The sequence below is a fragment of the Crinia signifera genome, chromosome 4 (genome assembly GCF_055691185.1).
Source record: "Crinia signifera chromosome 4, ASM5569118v1, whole genome shotgun sequence".
In the NCBI taxonomy this organism is placed as follows: Eukaryota; Metazoa; Chordata; class Amphibia; order Anura; family Myobatrachidae; genus Crinia; species Crinia signifera.
The window spans coordinates 256,473,186-256,496,044 of record NC_139220.1 but is presented as its reverse complement, the minus strand read 5'-3'; the positions used below and the strand labels follow the sequence as shown (position 1 = coordinate 256,496,044).

The window sequence follows — 22,859 nt, the reverse complement described above, 5'->3', positions numbered from 1 at the left end:
GCACCAGCCAATCAGCTCATAACTGTCATTTTTTAATACTGCTGAATGGCTGGTGCATTATCACCTTTCACATGAGCACTTTAACCGGATTCAGTATTGAATCCCGGCGGTCGGGATCCCGGCGTTCAGAATCCTGATGCCGGAATCCCGACAGCCAAAATCCCGACAAGGGGGGGACGTGGATCGCCCCCCCTTGCGGGCTCGCTGCGCTCGCCACGCAGCGGGCCCGGTGCCTCGCTACGCTCGGCACACTAATTTATTCTCCCTCCAGGGGAGTCGTGGACACCCACGGAGGGAGAATGTGTCGGGATTCCGGCGTCGGGATTCTGAATGCTGGGATCCCGACCGCCGGGATTTTAACTGCATCCCCTTTAACCAGGCTTTCTATATCTGCCCCAATGTTACTTTCATAGCCTTGGTCCTACTCATTGACTCCACTAATTGATGTCATGAGCCATACTGTATGCTGGGAAATGTTGTATTGTATTATTAATATATTTTATAGTTCCATTTTATCCTTTATATTTGTAATAAGTAGTTTATTTGATTACACTGTATTCAATGTGTGTGTAATTGTTCAAAGAAATTAATCTGGGCCAGAATGTTATTTCATATAGTTAAATAATAAGCCCATTGTAGTCTAAACCCCCCAGACTGTATAATCTGATGTGACTAGGAAGGGTATATTTGAAAATGTAGTAAATATATTTCCGCTGGAGCTGCAGGTAATCTGATCACATACACCCCATTGTGTGCAGGAACCCAGACACCTTGTCGCCACTCCTCATTAGACTCTCTGACACCCTGACTGACCTGCTTGTGTTGTGAATACACAGCGTACAGTATATACAGTATGAATATGTGCAGAGAATGTACTGTAGTTGGACTGCAGTGCAGGCACACTGGCTAGGCATTGCGGTGCTAGTAACGACTGATCCAAAATTTGCGGTGAACATATGAGCTGGGACCAGTGACTACTACCTGGGCTGTTACCACTGAACCCCACGCTTCCTGAATTGTTGTTTCCACTGTTCACGTGGCAGTAGGTAATTTGCTGCTTGTTCGCCATACATCACGGCTGTGTGGATGTGATATTTATTGTAATCTTTTTTGGATGTGCATTTTATTCTATGTTATTTTGTTATGTTTCAACATGTTGTAAACTGTTTGTGAATTAAACCTCCTGTACTTCACTATTATCCCCCATTTCTTTATTTTGGGGTTTATTAACTTGTAGACACCTGATTAAAAAGACTTGCCCTGTATTCTTAGCGCTAGCTTAGTACAGGCCCAGTGTGTGTATATTTACAATAAAGGGCGTTTGCCATTTTACAAAAATGTGTACCCGAATGATCAGAGATCCCGCGTCCTCTCAATTTGCTCTCTGATCGTTGCTAATAAGAATTATAATAAATCAATAATTGTATATACCTGATATTACAGCACTGACATTCTGCTGTTTAGGACAACTCTGCATGTAGGAAATTTTCTTAATAATTAAAATGTTAAAGATCTCTCAGCTTAGTGTGAACATTGGGCAAAATGCAAAGCCATAACCAATATATATTAACTTACCCACAGGGATTGTCTTTCCCTGTATTTTGTCAGCCCATCCAGCAAAATAACGTAGAGTCCGAATACAGCCCTCCAGGTCTACCAGATAGGCATGCAAAAATGGTTTCCCAGTGTCCATTGTTTCCAGAGTCTGCAAAATAACGTTGGTGCAGTGAGGAGGTGCACCGGAAATGCTGTGAAAGACTTTTCTCTACAGAAGCAAGACATGTACCATTCATATTTGAAATGAACACACCGTTATTTATGAAACCTTCTAAAATGGGCAAGTGGAGGTGTTGCCCATATAAACCAATCAGATTCTAGTTGTCATGTATCAAAATACATTCCATAAAATAGTAGGTTGAATCCAATTGGTTGTTATGGGTAAACATCTCCACTTGTCCTCTTTAGAAGGTTTAAAACATCTCCCCTGATCTGAGGTAAGTTCATAAAATAAATAACTCCTCATTCCAACAAAAGCATTCTCGAGAGGAAATGGAATTCTGGGAAAGTAGGCAAAAGGTAAGCAGCACGCAATACAGAACTAAATCAGAAAAAAAGGCAATTGTAAAGTTATATTTGGCTGAATTAACAGAAAGTGTACTTGTATGTTGGCATAACTGGTCTCCATGGGATTTACAGTATGAATGAATTCCATGTAAATTTAAATAAATCTTTTTTTTTTTTTAAACTTACACTAAGTAAAGGACAGGCCTGATCAGACAGGCCTGAATTTGGACCTGTTCCTATGGTGGGGGTGGTGGGAGGGATGGTTTCGGCGAGTGAGCGTCAGCGCCCACCCCCTCTTCGCCAGACACTGAAGGAAATAAAAGTCAGTTCAGATTGACTTTTATTTCCAAAGGAGAGATGATTTCTCTCCCCTTTGCTTTCTTACTTGCATGTTACCAAGGGGTTTCGGCGGTGAGGGGGGCGGACGTTTGGCCAGGGTTGCGGGCGGTGTTTCAGGACTTGCTCACTTGCAGTGAATGACCCCTTAATTTGTATCCCAATCTAATGAATTCAGAATAATTAATGTAGATATTTCATGTATGGTCTTACAGCCAGGACACGTCTGTCTCGCTCCAGAAGGTCGCCCAGCTTGTGAAGCAGCTTTCCTCTGCCACTGGCATCCAGCCTCCTCCATGGGGATCCCCTCTGGAATGCAGCTCTTGCCGCCTCCACCGCTTTGTCCACATCTGCCTGTTGAAGACCGAAGAGCAATTAGTAATCTGTAACACTAAGAGACTGAATGTAAGTGGATAAAGCAGAAAGTGGAGGTCAATTATCCATAAAACTGTACAAAATTAACTCCATAGTTTAAAGAAACAATGTGTACAGTACTTTAATGGAATAAATTAGTTGCACACCAGAAGTGGAGGCTTTCACAGTAAGGACAACTTACCTCCGCCTTCCGCTTCCTGAATTGCCCCAATATATAGAGCTCACCGATGTTTTACATTCAGGACCAGGATACACACCGACTTAGCTCAAAACTACTCTATACTATAAATTATGGGGAAAATAACTTTGTTCAAGATTCCAGGTGGGTAATAAGAGTTTTGTCTGGGGACAACTGAGACGAATGGAAATCCAAAATATAAGGCACTTTGCATTCTTCATACACACTGATGCCATTATACCTCCTCCGATGCCTTTTAAGCTCCCCTCAGACATTCTAACATGCCCCTATATTGCCTAACTGATTACCCCACATAGTATAAAGACTTCATTGTGTGTCCCTTAAATGCTCATAAGACCTCCCCACATTTCCCTACAATGCTTATCTGTTCCCAAAATATGGGTTAGGCCTCCCCACCTTAAATGCCCTCACATCTCCCACATTCAAGTGTATTTAATATTAATTAATTTATTAATAACTAGATTATTTACTAGATTGTAAACTCCACTGAGTACTAGATTGTAAGCTCCTACGAGCAGGGCCCTCTTCCCTCCTATTGTCAAAGCCCTCTTCTCTTCACATTTTACTCACAGCTCTCCCATACTCAAACACTCAGTGACCATCTTCGTCCGCATACTCATCTCCATCATTGGCCTCAAGCCTCTAGTTGTATGTTGATTGAGTCCTCACTACTTATATTTAAGCTGTAATGTGTATAGTACTGTGGCGCTCTTTTTTTGTACTCTATTTTTGTTATTTATTTAATGTTATGCTAAGTTTCGTTGCCCTGTATTGTTCCTTTGTACGGCACTGCGAAACACTTGTGGCGCCTTATAAAAAAAATTATAATAATAATAATTAATAACATTTAATTTACTACAACACAAAACCCACTTTTCCCCTTTACATACTGATCAACTCTCTCTGCACAAGTTACATTTGCCCCACATGCAGTGCACATGGTTTTGTCCATTTGAGAAGGAATTTGCCTTTGCGAGTGAACCAGAATAAGGGCCTATGTGTAAGGTATTATAGAAGCTACAATACAGAAGCCATTCAGAAATGCATACAGTATGTGCTTGAATGACTACATCAGTACTATAAGCGTGGTAGAGTGTGAAAGAAGAGGAATTAGTTCTGAAAGATGAACTCTTTGTGGAAATTATACTGAGAGGAGAATATAGTTAGTTGCAGGATCAACATCATGGCTGCAGCTCAGGAGCTTAAACTTTGTAGCTATTCAGTTAGTGGCCTGTTTACTCTGATCCGCAGAGCGACGGCCTGGCCGCAGGGCATGCTGGGTGGGATCAGGGACAGATCCCTCAAACACTACTGCGGTAAGAAGCCCATAGGCTTCAATAGGGTATCAGGACAGGCATTAGAGCATATAAAATGCGGTAAAAACCCAAATAACAGGGTTTTTACTGCATTTTTGTTTATGAGCATCCTGCCCTGACTATACAGACTTTCCTTTTGCCTGTTCAACGTGTCAATTAGGAAGTCAAACTTAAGGGGCATTTGAATTTGCCAACCAGCTGTGATATCAGCCCCCCAGTAATAAGTGTATGGGTGATCAGCCAGTACACCTAGCCAGATGCACTGAAATATCTAAAAATATATCGGCCATCGGTTATGCCACACAGCCAATGTGATATGTCTGTGAACAACATAATTCAAAGACATATTGGGGGGAATACACCAACTGATGGGCTTGCAATACATCATCCGTTCTAGTGTGTCTATAACGCTGTATATTGCCTAGTGTGTACCCAGTTTAAGAGACCAGTTGACTCCAGAGATGCCAGGGGGGAAGGGCCATGCACCAATGCTCTTTCTGACACAGGGCACCAAAAGCTGGTGATACACTGGTATCAATGTATTCTACTCTGTGGTGTGATTGGACAATAATAACAGCAAGAACTCCAGGTAGAATGTAAATTATCAAGAGAACTCCTTACAGAACATTTGAGACCAACACCTGTACCCAAATGCAGAATGATGCAAACAATCTGCTGAAATGTTCTGGAAATTTCTGTCATCGCTTGAATGGTTGCTAAGATATTTTAACACTGTAACCAATCAAGCCTTCCCTCACCTTATCTGCCTCCTGCACATCACAGATCTTCTTGCCGTTAGCTGGGTTGTACACGGGGAAGGTTCTCCCACTCACTGATTGGTGCCAGTCATTGTTAATGAATATCTAAAAGAATAGACAAGATTATGTATATTGTCAGATAATGTTGACCATGTCATTGTGTCATAATTAACTATATTCATTAATATTTCTAACCTCACTTTTTATGGATTATCATACCTCCCAATATTTAGACATGTGAAATGGTATAAAATAAGCCCCTCCCTGATTTAAGCACACCCACCCCAACCTGCTCAAATCTCACCCCCCTGTTCCAAATCTCCCACTTTCAGTTTAAACTCTGTCCCTTTTGCATTCTGCTAATGGTGATTGCCTCACCAACATTTGGAGAGCTGGGTGGCACGGATTATGCACTAGTAACTAATAATAGGGTCACAATACTATTTCTAATTTGGAGTTAAGAGCAAATTCATAGTTACTTGGTGCAAAAATGTGCTCCAGTTCTGGGAAACAAATGTTAAATGTTTAAAGAAGTGAGAGTGGAATGGCTCAACTGTAAAATAAAAAATAATAATATACAATAGCTGACCGTTTTTTGTGTGCAGGATTCAAAGCCATGCAGTACTTGACCTATACCCCCCCCCCCCCCCCCAAAAAAAATAAAATTTTATATATATATATATATATATATATATATATATATATATATATATATATACACACACAGTCCATATGGAAAAAAATGCACACTTTTCCTTTCAATCATTGCGGGTGCTGGAGCATAAACACATTATATATTAGGAAATATCATCCACTGACATGGTAAGGACACAAGAACCAGCACACCACCATTCACTTTTTAGTTTTGCATATTAAAAACACGGAGCCATAGACATCATTCACTTGGTTACAGCAGTACTTACCTGCCTACCTGCAGGAAGGGCTGGTAGGGGTTAAGCTGTCTGGATCATATATAGCAATATAGCATGTGGAGGAGAACGTGGCACTCACGGTGAAACAAACGCAATGACACTTAAAGGTCTATCAACGTTTCATTCAAATTAAGAATGTCATCAGGATATATCTTGATGACATTCTTAATTTGAATGAAACGTTGATAGACCTTTAAGTGTCATTGCGTTTGTTTCACCACGAGCGCCACGTTCTCCTCCACATGCTACATACCCCAGTCTAACGGGGGCACCGGGTGCAGTATTTCCACCGCAGCCATATATATATATATATATATATATATATATATATATATATATATATATATAGAGAGAGAGAGAGAGAGAGAGAGAGAGAGAGAGAGAGAGAGAGAGAGAAAGTGTAGAGGTGCGCTGATGGCAGTTTCACCAAAACTGTATATATGCACACATATAAAGCAGTAAAAAGTTTTTATTTCATACAATAAAAAGTATATAAAATATGTATTTCATACAGATGTTCGCATCATAAATTTGATGTGAGATACCACTTCCGAGAGACCCTATCCTTCCGAGAGACCCTAACCCCCCATCCTTAGCTGGTAGGGCGGCACTCGAAGGTCTTGGTATAGAAAAAATGAGAGTCCAAACTGTGGGTTCCTTATCGACGTTTCAGTCGGTTAAGACTTTAATTAAGAACAGGATAGCATACTGCTATCCTGTTCTTGATAAAAGTCTTAACCCACAGTTTGGACTCTCATTTTTTCCATACCAAGACCTTCGAGTGCCGCCCTACCAGCTCACGTTTGTATCTCGGTATCTTTATACCTTGGAGGGCACCGGGGCAAGTATCCCTTGATCACCAGCGGAGTGCCGGCCACATTCACCTGTAAGCTATATATATATATATATATATATATATATATATATATATATATATATATTAGGGAAAGGGGTGAGAAACAGCGCTTTCTAGTGTAATATTTTAGTGTTGACACACTTAAAAAATACGATCCCGGAAATGCCATACAAGGCTTGTACACTTAAGTGACTACACTATAAATACGCATCCCTAATATTATTGTAACCATCTCTCCTGATGAAGTCCAGCCATTTGCATATGGCCTAAGTGACGAAACGCGTTGAGAGCCACCTGTTATCTACTCCAGCACTTTATCATTCATGTAAGCTTTTTATCTTAAAACCCTTTTTTTCACTATTTATGCACTTTAAATAAACACCATTCATTTTAATGGAAGTTTTTTCCTTCTTTATTTGAACACACCATTGGGCATATGCCCCTGATTGCCATCCATGAGGAGTCCTAACTACACTATCTGGGTAGGATCCTGGTAGTCACAGAAAGCGAAGGCGTAAAGATCATTTGATGAGCACGTTATTCACTTGTACACGGTATGCACAGTATAATTTTTTTTTAAGTGTGTCAACACTAAAATATTACACTAGAGAGTGCTGTTTCTCACCCCTTTCCCTAGTAAACATTCTCGAGACGATACAACAAACGTTTCAAAAGGAGAAACAAGCAGCCACCCGTCACACGGGGTTCTAAATGCATGGAAGAAGATTTTATCCAAACATAAAAGAGAACTATTCCATAGACTATATTAAGGATCTAAGACCCAGCGGTTGGAAGCGCAAATAACAGTACCCTCTATTCGCGATATATATATATATATATATATATACATAATATTAGTACGCACAACGCTGCTGGATTCCAAAAAGTGTCCGTGCCCGGTAATGAGGGGTTATAGATTTGCCTTCCAGAAGCAGAAAAATGAATTCCTATTAGAGGAAGAACCAGCACAAGACGGAAAAGCTTTTGCTTCAAACTTTTATGAGCATCATCAGATTTTCAAAGACATGTCCGGCATCACAGTGAGGTAACATATGACAGAAAATTAGGACCATGAATGTCCAACACCCTTCAGGCAAAACAATCTTACTGTATGTCCAAGCTGTGGCCGCAGTCAGCTGAAGGTCCCCTGACGGACCGTTTCGGTGCCTTGTGCACCTTTCTCAAAGGGAAAATGATCTGACTCAAATGTCCAAAACTGTGTTACTTAAAAGGAGAAAAATGTGATTACTCACCTGTGCATACACCTGGTCCGCTCGTCAACTTTCCCGCGAGTGCATAGTTTCCGGCTTCCCGGACTGACGTCAGACGCCGGCGCGTGCGCCTGTCAATGACGTCCGCCGCTGGTCCCCGTCCATCCATACACTATAGCGGGGAGTGCACAAGGGTTCCCAGGTGCAGGAGTGAAAACGTCACTTCCGTTACTATGGTAACGCGCATATACAAACATATGTTAGTTACGGATTCTTAACAGATCCGTTCCCCTTTGAAAAGGCGCTACCAAGTCTCCTAAATTAATCACTATATACACCGCAGCATGTGGGGCACAAGATCAAAAAGATAAAGAAATATGCAATACAATACATATATATAGAAAAAATCACACAAAAAACATGAAATCATTATGCAAAAATATGAAAAAATGAAAAAATGAATGAAAAAGGTCGTACTTTGCCATGGGTCAACAGCTACACTATTAAATAACGTTATCATTTGAAAATTCCCCTACTCTATAGGAACGGTACAAACGAGAACTCCTCATTAAGTCCATTTGGACTCATGCAGTCCAGCTCATATATCCAGAAACACTCTCTCTGTAACAATTTACCATGTCGGTCTCCACCTTTCCTCATAGGTGTTACGTGCTCCAGTGGCATAAACGTAAAGTCACTAATGCAATGTCCACATTGTATAAAGTGCTTGGCCACTGGTGGAGTACCAGGCTCCATCTTTATCCCTGCTTTCTTGATGGAACTCCGGTGCATGGAAATTCTTTCTTTAAGCATGCGTATTGTTTTTCCAACATATATTTGCTTGCAAGGGCACATAATCATGTAAACTACAAAACGTTTCTCACAGTTCATCCTTGTTTTCAACTTATATGTTTTGCCTGTTCTAGGGTGTACAAAGCTGTCTGTTACCTTAATAAACTTGCAATTCGCACATCCTGTGCATCGAAAGGATCCCACAGACTTGCTCAGCCAATTTTGTTTAGGTCCTATTCTAGGACTCACATCTGTGTATAGCATCCTCTGTTTAAGGTTTCGACTCCTTTTGTAGCAAAATAGCGGCATGGAGCTACAACTGGCCCCCAGAACTGGGTCTGTTTGGATGATATGCCAATGTTTTGTGATTGCTTTGCGAATTTCTTTTGAAGCAATAGAGTATGTGCTGGAAAACACAATTTTAGAGTCTGTACTTTTCTTTGTGCTGGGTGACAGAAGATCCTGTCTTTTCAGGTTCATGGCACGTTTCTTGGCATCTGCCAGATCCTTACTCATATAACCCCTGGATTTAAAGTCCTGGCACATTTTGTCTATTGTCTCCTCAAGTTTACTCGGATCTGAGGTATTACGTACAGCTCTAATTAGCTGAGAGAAGGGCAACCCATTTTTGAGAGGTTGCGGATGGAAACTCCCCGCCAGCAGGAGAGTGTTTCTGTCTGTTGGTTTTTTAAAGAGCGTAGTGGCAAAACAGTTCTCTCTTACATGTACCGTCACATCTAGGTAATCAATTCTACTAAGACTAGAGTTCAAAGTGAATCTAATAGACCCAGGCAGTACGTTCAAATAATCAACAAATTCATGTAGCAGAGTCAGAGAGCCCGTCCACACCATAAAAATATCATCGATGTATCGTAAATACATCGATATATAATCATAAAATCTATTGTTGGCCAATATTTTAGATACCTCATAGTCATACATAAAGATATTTGCGTACGACGGGGCCATATTCGACCCCATCGCCGTCCCTTTACGTTGGCAGAAAAACATGTTGTTAAACAAGAAGTAGTTTTTCTTCAAAATTGCCTCTATCAATAGTATAAAATATTCTATGGGCGGGCCCTCATAGTGTGGACAGACACTGACAATGCTACGAATGGCTTGTAAGCCCTCTTCATGCATAATGTTGGTGTATAAACTCGTGACGTCTAGTGTCACGAGAACACAATCTTTTGGTGGCTTCCCAAGTAAGTCAATTTTATTCAAAAAATCAGTAGTATCCTTAACAAAATATGGACTATTTCTGACTACTGGTTGTAACAGATAATCGACATATTGTGACAATGGTTGTCCCAGAGAGCCTAATGATGATATAATTGGTCTCCCTGGGGGGGAGTCCAAGGTCTTATGCACTTTGGGTAAAATGTATATCAGGGGTATTTTTGGGAAATCCTGATATAAAAATTTCTCTGTGGATTCATCTATCCAACCCTGTTCAACACCCATTTTTATAGTGCTATCAATTTCTCTCTTAAACTGTTCTGTGGGATCCGTGGGCAGTAATTCATAACATTCTGTGTCACTAAATTGCCTCATTATCTCACTAATATAATCCTCACGATTGAGGATTACCACACCCCCGCCTTTGTCAGCGGGGCGTATGATAATCCCATCATTGTCTCGCAGGGATTCTACAGCTCTGCTCTCTTCATTACTTAAATTAGAATATTTTTTCTTGCTATTTTTCATGAAGGGCATGATATCCTGACGGATTAAGCGAGTAAAGGTGTCAATTGAGGCACTAGTAGAGGGAGGATCGAAGGAGCTCTTGGCTTTAAATGGTGTTTGGGATTGGGCTTTCAGGGGGGGCGGGGTCTGTGGATGTTTTAAGAAAAAATCTTTTAATCTTAATTGTCTGTTAAATTTATAAAGCTCGACCTCTAAATCAAACGGGGCCTGTCGAAAGGTCTCCACAAAGGAAAATCCCTTGTTAAGTACCTGCATTTCTATTTCAGTGGGAGCATAATTGGACAAATTAAAGACCACTACTTCGCATAACGCCCCTTCTGTCCTTTTCCTTTTGTGCCTGATACCCCCTCTCCTCCGAGATTTTTATATATATATATATATATAGCTTGAAGGAACAGCGGCGGCACTCGGAGACTTGTGAAAAAACAACTTTATCAAAACATCAAGCAGGTGCAAACAAAGACAAAGGGTCTTTGTTTGTACCTGCTTGATGTTTTGATAAAGTTGTTTTTTCACAAGTCTCCGAGTGCCGCTGCTGTTCCTTCAAGCTACCCACTCTGTATTGGAAGGCACCGGAGCAGACCACACGGCTGGGATTGAGTGCCGGTCCGCTCCCTCCACGCTATATATATATATATATATATATATATATCCTGCGAGATCCCGGCACTCGGTTGCTCAAACAGCTTGTATGGCTCTGGTGCCTTCCGTAACCATTGGAAGAGTTCACATATGCAACATGAAAGCAGCGGCACTCAAGAGACTTGTTCAGCAGTGAATAAATCCGTTTAAACGGATTTATTCACTGCTGAACAAGTCTCTTGAGTGCCGCTGCTTTCATGTTGCATATATATATATATATATATATATATATATATATATATATATATACAGTATATATATATACATACACACACACAGTATATTATATTTGCACTCCCTTTGCAGGGGGGCTTGGTTTGAAAGATTCACCAAATAAACACTTGTATTTAACACTAAGGCCAGTATTCAATGGCCGGGGGTCGTGGGCGGCAGCGAATCCTGTGTAGGATTCGCTGCCCTTTCGCCTTGGATTCTCCCTGCTGGGAGATTCGCCGGCAGCCGCCCGTCCCCTGTATTCAACGCGTCAGGGGCTCTCAGCCCCTGACGGCGAAAATTGACCCCCATGACGAATTGATCTCCCCTGCTTCTGTGGCTACACTGCCACTGTATGGAGCGGAGTCCCAGCAGGTATCGCACTAATGCCGCCGGGAGCCTGAGTACGGGTCCAGCAGCAGCATCAGTAGCAGACCTCCGGCTCCAGCAGCCCTGGCGCTGACATCTGCTATCATCGCGCTGGGGCTGCCGGAGGTCTGCTACTGCTGCTGCTGCTGGAGCCGTCTCTCCCTACTGATAGCTGCTGAGGCAGAGGCAGGTCAGTGTCCCGCTTGTTGCCCTTCTGGGATCGGGGAGCAGAGCGGGCGGCGTGTCGGGGGGTGTCCCAGGCTGCTGAGCGGCATCTTCCTCCAGGCGCCCCCCTTTCCCCTCCACAGAGGTCCGCACTTTTTGAACAGGCTGCCAGAGGACTATTGGCGGGGGGTGGTATTGTACCCCCGCTCCGCTGCATGGGCTCCCGATACCTGTGCACACAGGACCAGGCAGACTCCATTCCTCCATCAGCGGTGTCAGTGCAGGTCCCCGGCTGCCCATGTGTCTATATTATTATTATTATTTTATCTCATTCCACCCGGCTGCCTGGCTGCTCTGTGTCCCGGCTCTCTCCCCTCCTGCTCTCGCTGCTGCTGCTGGGGCTGTACTGCAGAAAAGCAGGGGAAGGAGAGAGGCAGGGGAGGGAGAGCGGCGGCTGTTTCACGCTGGCAGGACAGAGGGGAGGATATCAGTGGATACATCATTACAGCAGCAGGACTTCGAGATGTCTCTGGGGACCCTCCGGGGTCTCTCATCTCAGGAGGCTCAGTATGGACCCGAGCTGACAGGGAACGTGGAATGGATGCGGGGTGTCTGTGGTTCCTGGGAGAGTTAGCGGGCTGTTTCTCTACAGCTGTGGTAGAACTAAAAGTAGCAGCATGCCTTTACCAGCGGGACATCTGCTGAGGCTGCAGGAGGTAGGCTTCTGCCTGCATTACACGGCCCCCTCACTGCAGTGTCATGATTGCATATTGCCTTCCATTGTCAGCTGCTGGCACCCGCATTCCTACCCGAACTACCCCTCCCCCCCCCGGCGCTGCTCAGCTGGCTGTCAGTTCGGTGAGGGGGCAAAAAAATCAAAATAAAATAAAGAGGTGCTTGTAATGTGGAAAAAAAGCAAGACCCTTCAAATAAAATGAAAACTGATTTTTTTTTTTACATTAAAAAAGAAAAGATAACATTTATTTTACAAGTACACATAACAGTTCACCAAAAAAAGATGTCAAATGCAAAATGGAGAATCATTGCGAAAATCACTGGAGAAAGCAGTTCTCCACTTCAGCATTGAATACACTCTCAGCAAATTCCACTAAAAACCCCATTGAAAACCACCAGCGAATCGCGGCGAATCACAAACGGCGAATCGACAGACATTCGCTCTTCATTTGCAGCGAATTGTGTCCATTGAATAGGGCGAATTGTTTTTTCTGTGAGAAAATTCACCGGAAACCAGGCGAATTGCCAGATTCGCTGAAAAGTATGGCGAATTAGAGGCATTGAATACTGGCCTAAATCATAGTTGCCTACCCTCCTGCATTCTGCAGGAGACTCCCTGAAATAACAGTAATCTCCCTCTCTCCCTAGTCTTAGTCTAGCAATCTCCCTCATTTCACCTAGCCCACATTACACTGTTACATTTTTTGGGAAAAAAGGAATGAGAGATAGATACATTTACATTGAATCATCAGCACCATTTCCCAGCACTTTAGCAAGTATAGTAGCTCTTGCTAACTGCTTTGAGGCTCATCTACAGTTGGATATAAGTCATTTTACAAGATTCCTCTCAGATGTAGCAGTGCACACCCACGTTCTAGGTACCACGTTCACAATCTCTTTTCACAATCTCTCCATATATGGAACTAGACGCGCCCTTTGGGTGGAGCACAACATGCTCCCTGAATGGGGCACTATGCAAAGTTCTATTTCCAACTATAATCTCCCTGAAACTAGTTTTGAAAAGTAGGCAAATATGCACTAAATCAGCCACAATATAACACCATATCTCTGAACAATGGGTCTGATTCATAAGGATGCTGCAGATGCGATTTCTGTCTCAGAGAATGCGTAGTAATATGGTAATTGAGCAGCCTCTGGGATTTTTATACAGACGCCCACTAGAGCCTCCACAACTGCCCCCAACTTCGTACACATTTGCAGCATCAATGCAGATCTGTAAAACAGCCCCCCTTACCTTGCAGTGCCATCAGGACATGGATCTGAAAGTATAGGCTACCAGGGAGGGGACCGAACTTACCTCTGATCTACAAAAATGTCTATAGGCTACAAATGGCCATTTAGTAATCCCCATAGAATGCTATGGGGATTGCTCATGCAAACAAATATTGAAGGTCTGTTTCAGATAGCTATGATATAAGCAGTTATACTATATGTTATAGAGCAGATACTAAATAATGTTGCAGTCATCCTAAAATATATATTTTTGCAGGATTGTCTGTACTTGGTAGATAAATAAACCAGCTCCTAAAAATTATATGAAGACTACACAATATTGAAATGATAACTACTTACACTGCAACCCTGTTGATGATGATGATACAAACACTGGAAACCAGTTTGTATTCACACAACCTGCAACCTGTCTGTGCTGATTCTTTCATCCTGTAACCAGGGTTGGATTTAGGGGTCAGGTCACCACTAGGCACAATAGTTTTGGCCACCCCCCATTAGGCATGTGGCGTAATGACACCACACACATTAGTCTGGACTGGACATGGAGGAAGGGAAGACCCGGAAGGAGGTACAACTCACTGGGCTCGGGCACGCCACTTGGCTGTCCCCGCCCCTGCACGCCAAATCTATACGCAGTAGCCAATAGTCGTGTATAGTATGTCCAATGGGTGGCAGTGGATCACCTCAACCTGAGCCAGTGAGCCTCTGGGATGCGGGACCGTGATTTATGTGAATCTTTAATTATATGCATGGCTGAACGGGCAGCGGCAAGCAGCAAACGGCCGCGCCGCCGTCGTGAATCATGGCGGCTGCGCTTGTCAATCGCTACTGCCCACTCGGCCATGCACATAATAAAAGAGTCAGTGACTCAGACTGACAACTGCTGCTCATAATAGGTGCCTCCTCTAGGCCCATGCCCAAAATTACTCCTCTCTGCTTCAAATGCCTGGTAATAAATAATAATAAATGTCATGTAAAGTGCTGCGGAATATGTATGCGGAATATGTATGCGCTATAAAAGAAACTTAATAAATAATAAATAAATGTTTTATTATTTTTTGAATTTTTTTTTCACACTAAGGGCAAGATGCATCAAGCTTCGAAAAGTGATAACGTGAAAGGTGGTAATGCACCAGCCAATCAGCTCCAAACTGTCACATTACAGACTCGGTTGAAAATGACAGTTAGAAGCCAATGGGCTGGTGCATTACCACCTGTCACTTTATCACTTTTTGAAGCTAGGTGCATCTGGCCCAAAGTGGTAATGAAAGTTCAGGTCTAAGTTTTCAGGTCTACTGCGCTACTTATTTCCTCTCAGGCAGGCCTCATGAAGCGATAAGGTAGCTACTATGTTGCACTGATCGTCTCTAATGCTGCATATTAATAATTACTAAATACTAATTACTGGTATGTTAGATCTCTAAATATTGGGAATCAAGTACAACTGTCCTTACTGTCCTGACCTAAGAGTGCCCTGCAAGTAACACTGGCACCCACACTGTAATTAGCCCACACTGATATGTAAAACACACATCAATATTATCATTATTAATATACTGATGTGATTCAGTGTACCTGCAGTAATATGCATAACAAATGTATTAATCCATCTACACCTGTTCACCTGTCAAAAACATGGAATGGAAAAGGGATGACCCTCAGGAGCACAACTGATCTGTTATTTTTGCATTGTCTTCTACTTAAGTTGCTCAGTAATCCTGTAGCAGCACACGGCATGATAAAATAAAAAAGATACCACAGAATATGGATGAAAAAACATCCATATGCATCCTGTCTGTAATTCACAATAGCTGTGGTGTTTCCACTTTCCACAGTGATCCACAAACACTGAAACCATATATAGGTACAACATGCACTAATCCATAGACTGACACCTAGCCATACCGCCACACACACAAAGGTGTGCGCAGTGCTGTCTGCTCAGGTTTGATTTCCTACTCACAGGCAGTAATTAATAATGAAAGAACAATATTGCTGGCGTTTGACTCCATAGAATGGGTGTGGCATCAAATGGTGGTCGATATTGAAAGTGATGTTCATTAGGCTAGCCTTGAGAAAGACAGCAGCAGCTGTCGAAACGTGTCAGAATGACTGATCTTCTTCATTTCCTGAGAATATGGCCTATTCCACCTAGGGACGTTTCTCAGGTATTTGTTCATTTGTTTTTATATGCCTGTTATTAAAATAAGTTCTTGTTACTGAGACGGTTGCCATTTCCATTATCCATTACTCCCACCCATGAGTAAACCCACTAGAGATATTCAAAGGGTCCCTAAGCTAAAAAACCTTGATAGGGTGTCCTCCTGCAAGACGTGCTGTAAGTACGGTACGCATCCTACAGACCAGATCCCCGCACATCAGGTGGTACCCCTAAAAGATACCTTTATAGGCACAGTGTTACCCGTTTCTCTGTGAGTCGGGTATGCCATAAAGATTCCCTGTGCTCTTTAAAGAAGTATAACACCCGGAACCAATACTTACATAGGAACTTTTTCCTATTCTTTTGATATATAAATGCTATTTGTATCAATAATAATGGAGACTGGAAAAAGCGATCCCATATAAATAAACCGTCCATACACTTTTTTTGCCGTAAGTACGGTATGCTTCTTTCTGGTATTACCCTTATCTTTGACACAGAAGGTCAACCCTTAAAAGAAACCTTTATACACGGGATCTTACTTACACATATGTGAGTTCGATATCCGAATTATCACAAATGTTCTCCCCCTACCTACATCTATTATGAAATTTTGAGAAATATGACACATATATTTTCTATTTTTCTTTATTTATATTTATGAACATCACTTTCAATATCACATTCAATATCGACCACCATTTGATGCCACACCCATTCTACGGAGTCAAGTGCCAGCAATATTGTTCTTTCTGGTGGACCACATATTCTTCAGAGGTTTCACCTTGCATGTGTAAATGGGTTTGCTCTCTTTGCAAGTATAGGTCGAGTACTTCTCTGCTGCAGTGTTTCTGCTTGATGCTGAGAACCATGTCTCTCAACTTTCTAAAGTTGTCCATACATGACTGCGAGTTATCACATTCCTCCATCCCATACTATACCCTAGCGGGCTCCCGGACGGCAGAATCGCCCTACCTACTGCTTTATGTCCTGACCATCCCTGCCAGGCTCACTTCTTACCTTCGGGCTTTCTGGCCTGCACCTCATGTCGCCTGTCTGTCTCATTTTTTTCTCTAGACTGTAAGCTTCTTGGAGCAACACCCTCGTCCCTCTTGTTCTCACAGCCCTCTTCTTGCATTTCAATTACAGCTCTCTTACTCACCTACCATCTATACCTGCATCTCTTCTCACCTGTGTTCATTCATCTCTACCAATGATAACTTGCCACTGGTAGCATGCGGACAATTCCTCTGCTTTCCTACATCCCAGCTGTGTTGTGTACTGATAATTATGCCGCTAATTGTTACCTGTGCTCTGTTTTTTTTTTCTTCAGTTACGGTTATGTTTTGTTCTTTGTACCCTGTATTGTTCTGTGTGCCGTTACGACGGTGCTGTGTACCACTTGTGGCGCCTTATAAATAAAATGTAATAATAATAATAATATGTGTTCCTTTGCAAACTATATATTGCAAGCAATCCCAGCAAGGGCTGCGGGATCTGACAAATCTTACATGCATCTCTTGCGATCTCCAGCTCCAAACCGATGTCTATTGGGACAGCGTATCAGATTGAAATTGGAGATTAGGCACATACAGATGTAGCGCCGCTCATCCAGCACTGGGGCTCGCCAGACCACCCCCACTGGCGAGCGGAGCTACATCTGACTGAAACGCGCGAGCATCCCACACGCGCGTCCCAGTTTCCTGTCGCCGGGGGTCGACGGGAACCCTGCCCGTCTCTGCTTCAGGAAGATGGGCAGGGTTAGGGGGGGGCAGGGAGGGGCGAGGTGGTGGGGACCCCCATTGTAAGGGGACGCACGCGCATCTCATGTGAGCGCGTCCCCTTCTGGCGGCTGGCGAGTGTCGAATCCACCGCCAGCCCCTGCAAGGATGAAAGACGCTACATCTGTACAATTTGGGCAATTATCATCCGATTTCTCAGACCGATGCATCGGAATCAGGTAAAAAGTGCCCAAATCGTATAAGTGTATAGGGGCCTTTAGAGGAGATGTTCTCTCTCTGGGCTCTCCTCATTTCTTCTCACACTGTCCACCCCTTTTATCCGCAGCACTGTCACACCTAAGTGGAGATTTTCTCCTAGGCATTATGAAATCTCCACAAACACAAATCGGTTAAAATAATAAGGTATAGCTGTTTCACCTACATTTCTAGATGTTAGTACAAATAAGGACTAATTATCAATACTTACCTACAACAAAGTTTATCACGGTACACAGTACATATATGCCACAATGTTCTGCCTAAACTATCCATCACACTAAACATAATGATACCCAGACACACTGCACTGTTGATACACTGCAGCCTACACTATCCATCCAACTAAACATAGTGCTTCCCAGACACAGTGCAGTGATGACACACTTTAGACTACACTATCCATCCAACTAAACATAGTGCTTCCCCGACAGAGTGCACTGCTGATACACCGCAGCCTACAATATACAGTACATCCCATTAAACATAATAATACCCAGGCACAGTGCAGTGCTGACACACCTCAGTCTACACTATCAATTCTACTAAACATAATAATACCCAGGCACAGTGCAGTGCTGACACACCTCAGTCTACACTATCAATTCTACTAAACATAATAATACCCAGGCACAGTGCAGTGCTGACACACCTCAGTCTACACTATCAATTCTACTAAACATAATGATACCCAGACACAGTGCACTGCTGACACACTGCAGCCTACACTATCCATCCAACTAAACATAATGATAGCCAGACACAGTGCAGTGCTGACACACCTCAGCCTACACTATCCATCCCACTAAACATACTGGGCGAGATTCACCAAACTAAAAATGCTGTAAAAACCCAGTTTTCGGGGTTTTTACCTCATTTTCATATGCAGCAAAGCCCCACTGCTGGGGCTTCGCTGCAGGGGGGTTACGCCAGTTCTAGATGGCGTAACCCCATGGAAGCCTATGGCCCTGTGCGCCCCCCCGCAGATCCGCGATGCACCCCCCTCACCTGTGTCTGGGCAGCCTCCTGCTGTGCTTCCCGGACCAGTGACCTCCTCCTCCCTGCACCTCTTCCGAGTGCAGGGAGGAGGAAACGGAGCCCTTACAGCCGTGTAAGGGTGCAGGCAGGGAGGGGGGAACCTGCTGCACATCGCTGGCCATCGCCTTTGAGTTAATAATCGCATATGTTAGTGCATATGCCAGTGGTTCCCAATCTTTTTTGATTCACGGCACCCTAGAGAATCAGACTTTTTTTCACGGCACCCCTAGGTCAATTTTTTTTATTTAGATTGGGTTTATATGCAATTCTTAGTGGCAGTTATGTGGTAAAGGGCAGGATTTGCTTCTGTTGGTACACATTCTATGATTGCCAGCTACCAGCACTGGTTTTGCTCATAAATAATTAACCATTAATAATTTGAGTTGGTCCTAGACCACCAAGCCGCGGCACCCCTGCTTGTGTCCCGAGGCACCCCTGGGAGCCACGGCACACAGTTTGGGAACCACTGGCATATGCGATTATTAACAATGCGAATGCCAGCGATGTGCAGCGGGGGTTATTAGTGAATCCCGCCCACTTTAATTCTACACAGAAACACTGCACTGCTGACACACCTCAGCCTACACTATCCATCACACTAAACATAAAAATACCCAGACAGATTGCAGTGCTGACACACCACAACCTACACTATCCATCCCACTAAACATAGTGATAGCCAGACACAGTGCACTGATGACACACCTCAGCCTACACTATCCATCCTACTAAACATACTGTAATGCTACACAGAAACACTGCACTGCTGACACACCTCAGCCTACACTATCCATCACACTAAACATAAAAATACCCAGACACACTGCAGTGCTGACACACCACAACCTACACTATCCATCCCACTAAACATAATGATTCCCAGACACACTGCAATTCTAACTTCTTACAACAGAAAGTAATCATTTGGCCATATCCACCGTGAAAAGTATATCCAGAATTGAATCCAGACACACTTCATGTCTTAAGCTGCCCAAACACGGTACAATAATTGTATGGGTTATGGACTAGATCGCATCGCATCATATTTGCATGCGACTTGCGTGCGATGTGATGTACTTCAAAAAGTATGTACAGCACATACTTTTTGAGCTGTGTGATGGGATGAGTGCGGGAGCGCGCATCAAAACGCACACAGCAATTGTACGATGAGTAACAGTTGAGCCGTTGCACGTAGCAGTACAGGGCAGCAGAGCGACGGCTCAGTGACTGGCTGAGTCACAGGCTGTGCAGGGCTGCAGGAGGCGGAATCCCATGCAGCGTGTGGATGGAGGCTGCTTGGAGGAGAGACAGAGTCTCTGCTTTCTTGTTGCTTCTGTGCTACAGGCTGGCTGCTCCCCGCAAAACAAGTAAGACAGCCTGTTTTATATATATACCGATGCCGGGATCACAACAGTGGTAAGGGGAATATACCCCCCCCCCCCCAGCAGCCTGACCCTAACCCTACCTATTAGTGCCTACACCTAGCCCCCTGCCCCGCAGTCTAACCCTAATCCATCCTTCTAAGTGTCTAGCCCTAACCCTTACTCCCCACAGCATAAACCTAACCTTCCCCCCAGCACCCTAACCTTAAGTCCCCCCCCCCCCCCATAGTGCCTTAACCTGACCCCTCCCCCTTCTCTGGCACCAAGTTAGCTGTCCCTGGCATACTTAAGTTGCCCATACACCAGTGCAATTTGGGCCCTTTTCATCTGATTTAGACAGATCAAGCCCAAAAAATTGGATGAAAAGTGTGAAAACATGTGTTCCTCTGATTCCGATCCAATGCACAGCCCCGTGCGCATTCAATCGGAGATCGCAAGGCCTGTACTATAGATTTTTAATCCTGCCGCCCGGGATCATACCGTATATGATCCTGCTGCCCGGGAAGCTCCTGGGCAGTTCAAGGGAAATCTTATGCAAATTCTCCCTCCGATCCTCTGTGTGAGTGTGTGTGTGTGTATGTATGTATTATTTATATAAATATATTACATACATGCATATATCCAGGTACCTTTCCTATATGAATGTAATTTGCAAGATCAGATGGCACCCAGGAACCCCCACTCTGGAATGTCCATCTAACTAGCTGTGTCACCAGTATTACATTTTTGATGTTGATTCCTGAGTGCCATCTGATGTTGCACGCACGCACGCACACAAACACATAAATATATTTAATTTTATACCTTGGGGCCCCTTGTACTTAGTACCCCGGACCCCCACCCAGAGCCATAATTCAGCTCTGCCTTAAACATGTATTCTGATCCGCTATATCAATTTAGGATGAAGTGAAGTGTATCATTGTATAGACTTGGTTAATGTTACTTAAAAGCTGATTGGTTTCCATGGGCAACTTCTCCACTCTTTTCACTGCTTCATGCATAGATCCTAAAGTACCAATCAATGGGGTCCTGCAATGTTTCAAACAGAGCCACATAACAGTTTGGAGCAGATTTTTTGGTACTGTATCTCTCTGCACTTCATCTCTCTCCTAGCTTTGATCATTTTTTTATGATATCCAGACCCCCCCCCCCCCACCTTTGACTCCCAACACACTACAAAATACAATATTATCCTACATCCATAGAGGAATATTCTTAAAATGATATCCAGACATACTGTATGGATTCTGGCAACTCTGTCACCCTTACAACATAGAACATGTTTCTCCTATAGCCGCACCGGAATATATCACAGAACAGCAGCACACATGCCACACCTTAAGTATACTAATAATATCCAATAAAATCCTGTTGTATGACATACTGTATAACTGTATTATGGTATGTGCCACTTACCATACCACCATGTTCTACCCCATAATACAAAGATACAATATACTGTATGGAACATTATGGCGGATTAGTACTGAAAAGTTTGGAGAGAGATAAAGTGGAGAGTGATTAAGTACTAACCAATCCGGTTCTGTCATCTTTCAAACACAGCCTGTGACATGACAGTTAGAAACTGATTGGTTGGTAATTTATCTCTCACCTTTAATTCTCTCCAAGCTTTATTAAATCTCTGCGTTTATTACATAGCAGCAGTCTCATTAAAGAAAACATGACATAAGTACACACGACAGTATAAATGACACACAATATCCCTGTAGTACACAGCATGGGACAGACAGTTCGCACAGTTCTGATGTTACCTTGTGATAATTCTGAATTTCTATACTAGAGACCGGTCGCGGTAACATGGGGGTCTTCATGTCCGGCAGTCCATTCTCTATGGTACCATTGGTTGTCATATTACAGCGCTGAGGAGTGATGTTCTGTCTGGATATGTGTCTGCTATGTATGTGCTGGAGTTTCCCAGTGTCTTTTTCTGGACAGATAGGGGAGCTCCTCTCCCTTTAATAACACAAGTTCAGAGCCATGCTGTCATTGGAGGAGGAAAGTGGTGCTGATTGGCTGCAGGCATCAGGCCCCCCACACCCTCCACACCCTCCCTTCTTCACTCTTTTTCCAAGTTCCTAATATGATAGCAGGAGATTGTGTGAATGACTGGGAGATGTGTAAGCTAAATCCATTTACTGGCTGTACTGTTCCACTGGATGTAAAATGTACATTGTGTGTAATGATCGTCTAAGAGGATGCGAGAACCAGGGGCTGATGTATTAGTCTGATGTATGAGTATGCATGATATGTGTATTCTAATTTATGTGCATAAACTGTGACTGCAGAGCAGAGAAAGATACAGTAGGCATGCCCAGCAAAACATTTTTTACTTG

General features: G+C 43.2%; 1 protein-coding gene across 1 annotated transcript in view; it reads right to left on the bottom strand.

Annotated features, from left to right (window-relative positions):
* ALDH1A3 (aldehyde dehydrogenase 1 family member A3) overlaps positions 1-22,437 on the bottom strand; it is a 38,348-nt gene extending 15,911 nt beyond the window's left edge. The window contains exons 1-4 of the mRNA XM_083184282.1: positions 22,278-22,437; positions 5,049-5,153; positions 2,614-2,754; positions 1,576-1,705 (exon numbers count right to left, since the gene is read on the bottom strand). Coding sequence (XP_083040408.1) covers positions 1,576-1,705; positions 2,614-2,754; positions 5,049-5,153; positions 22,278-22,376 — 475 coding nt within the window. The 5' untranslated portion in view covers positions 22,377-22,437. The remainder of the gene's footprint in view (positions 1-1,575; positions 1,706-2,613; positions 2,755-5,048; positions 5,154-22,277) is intronic.
* Between the last annotated feature and the right edge of the window lie 422 nt (positions 22,438-22,859).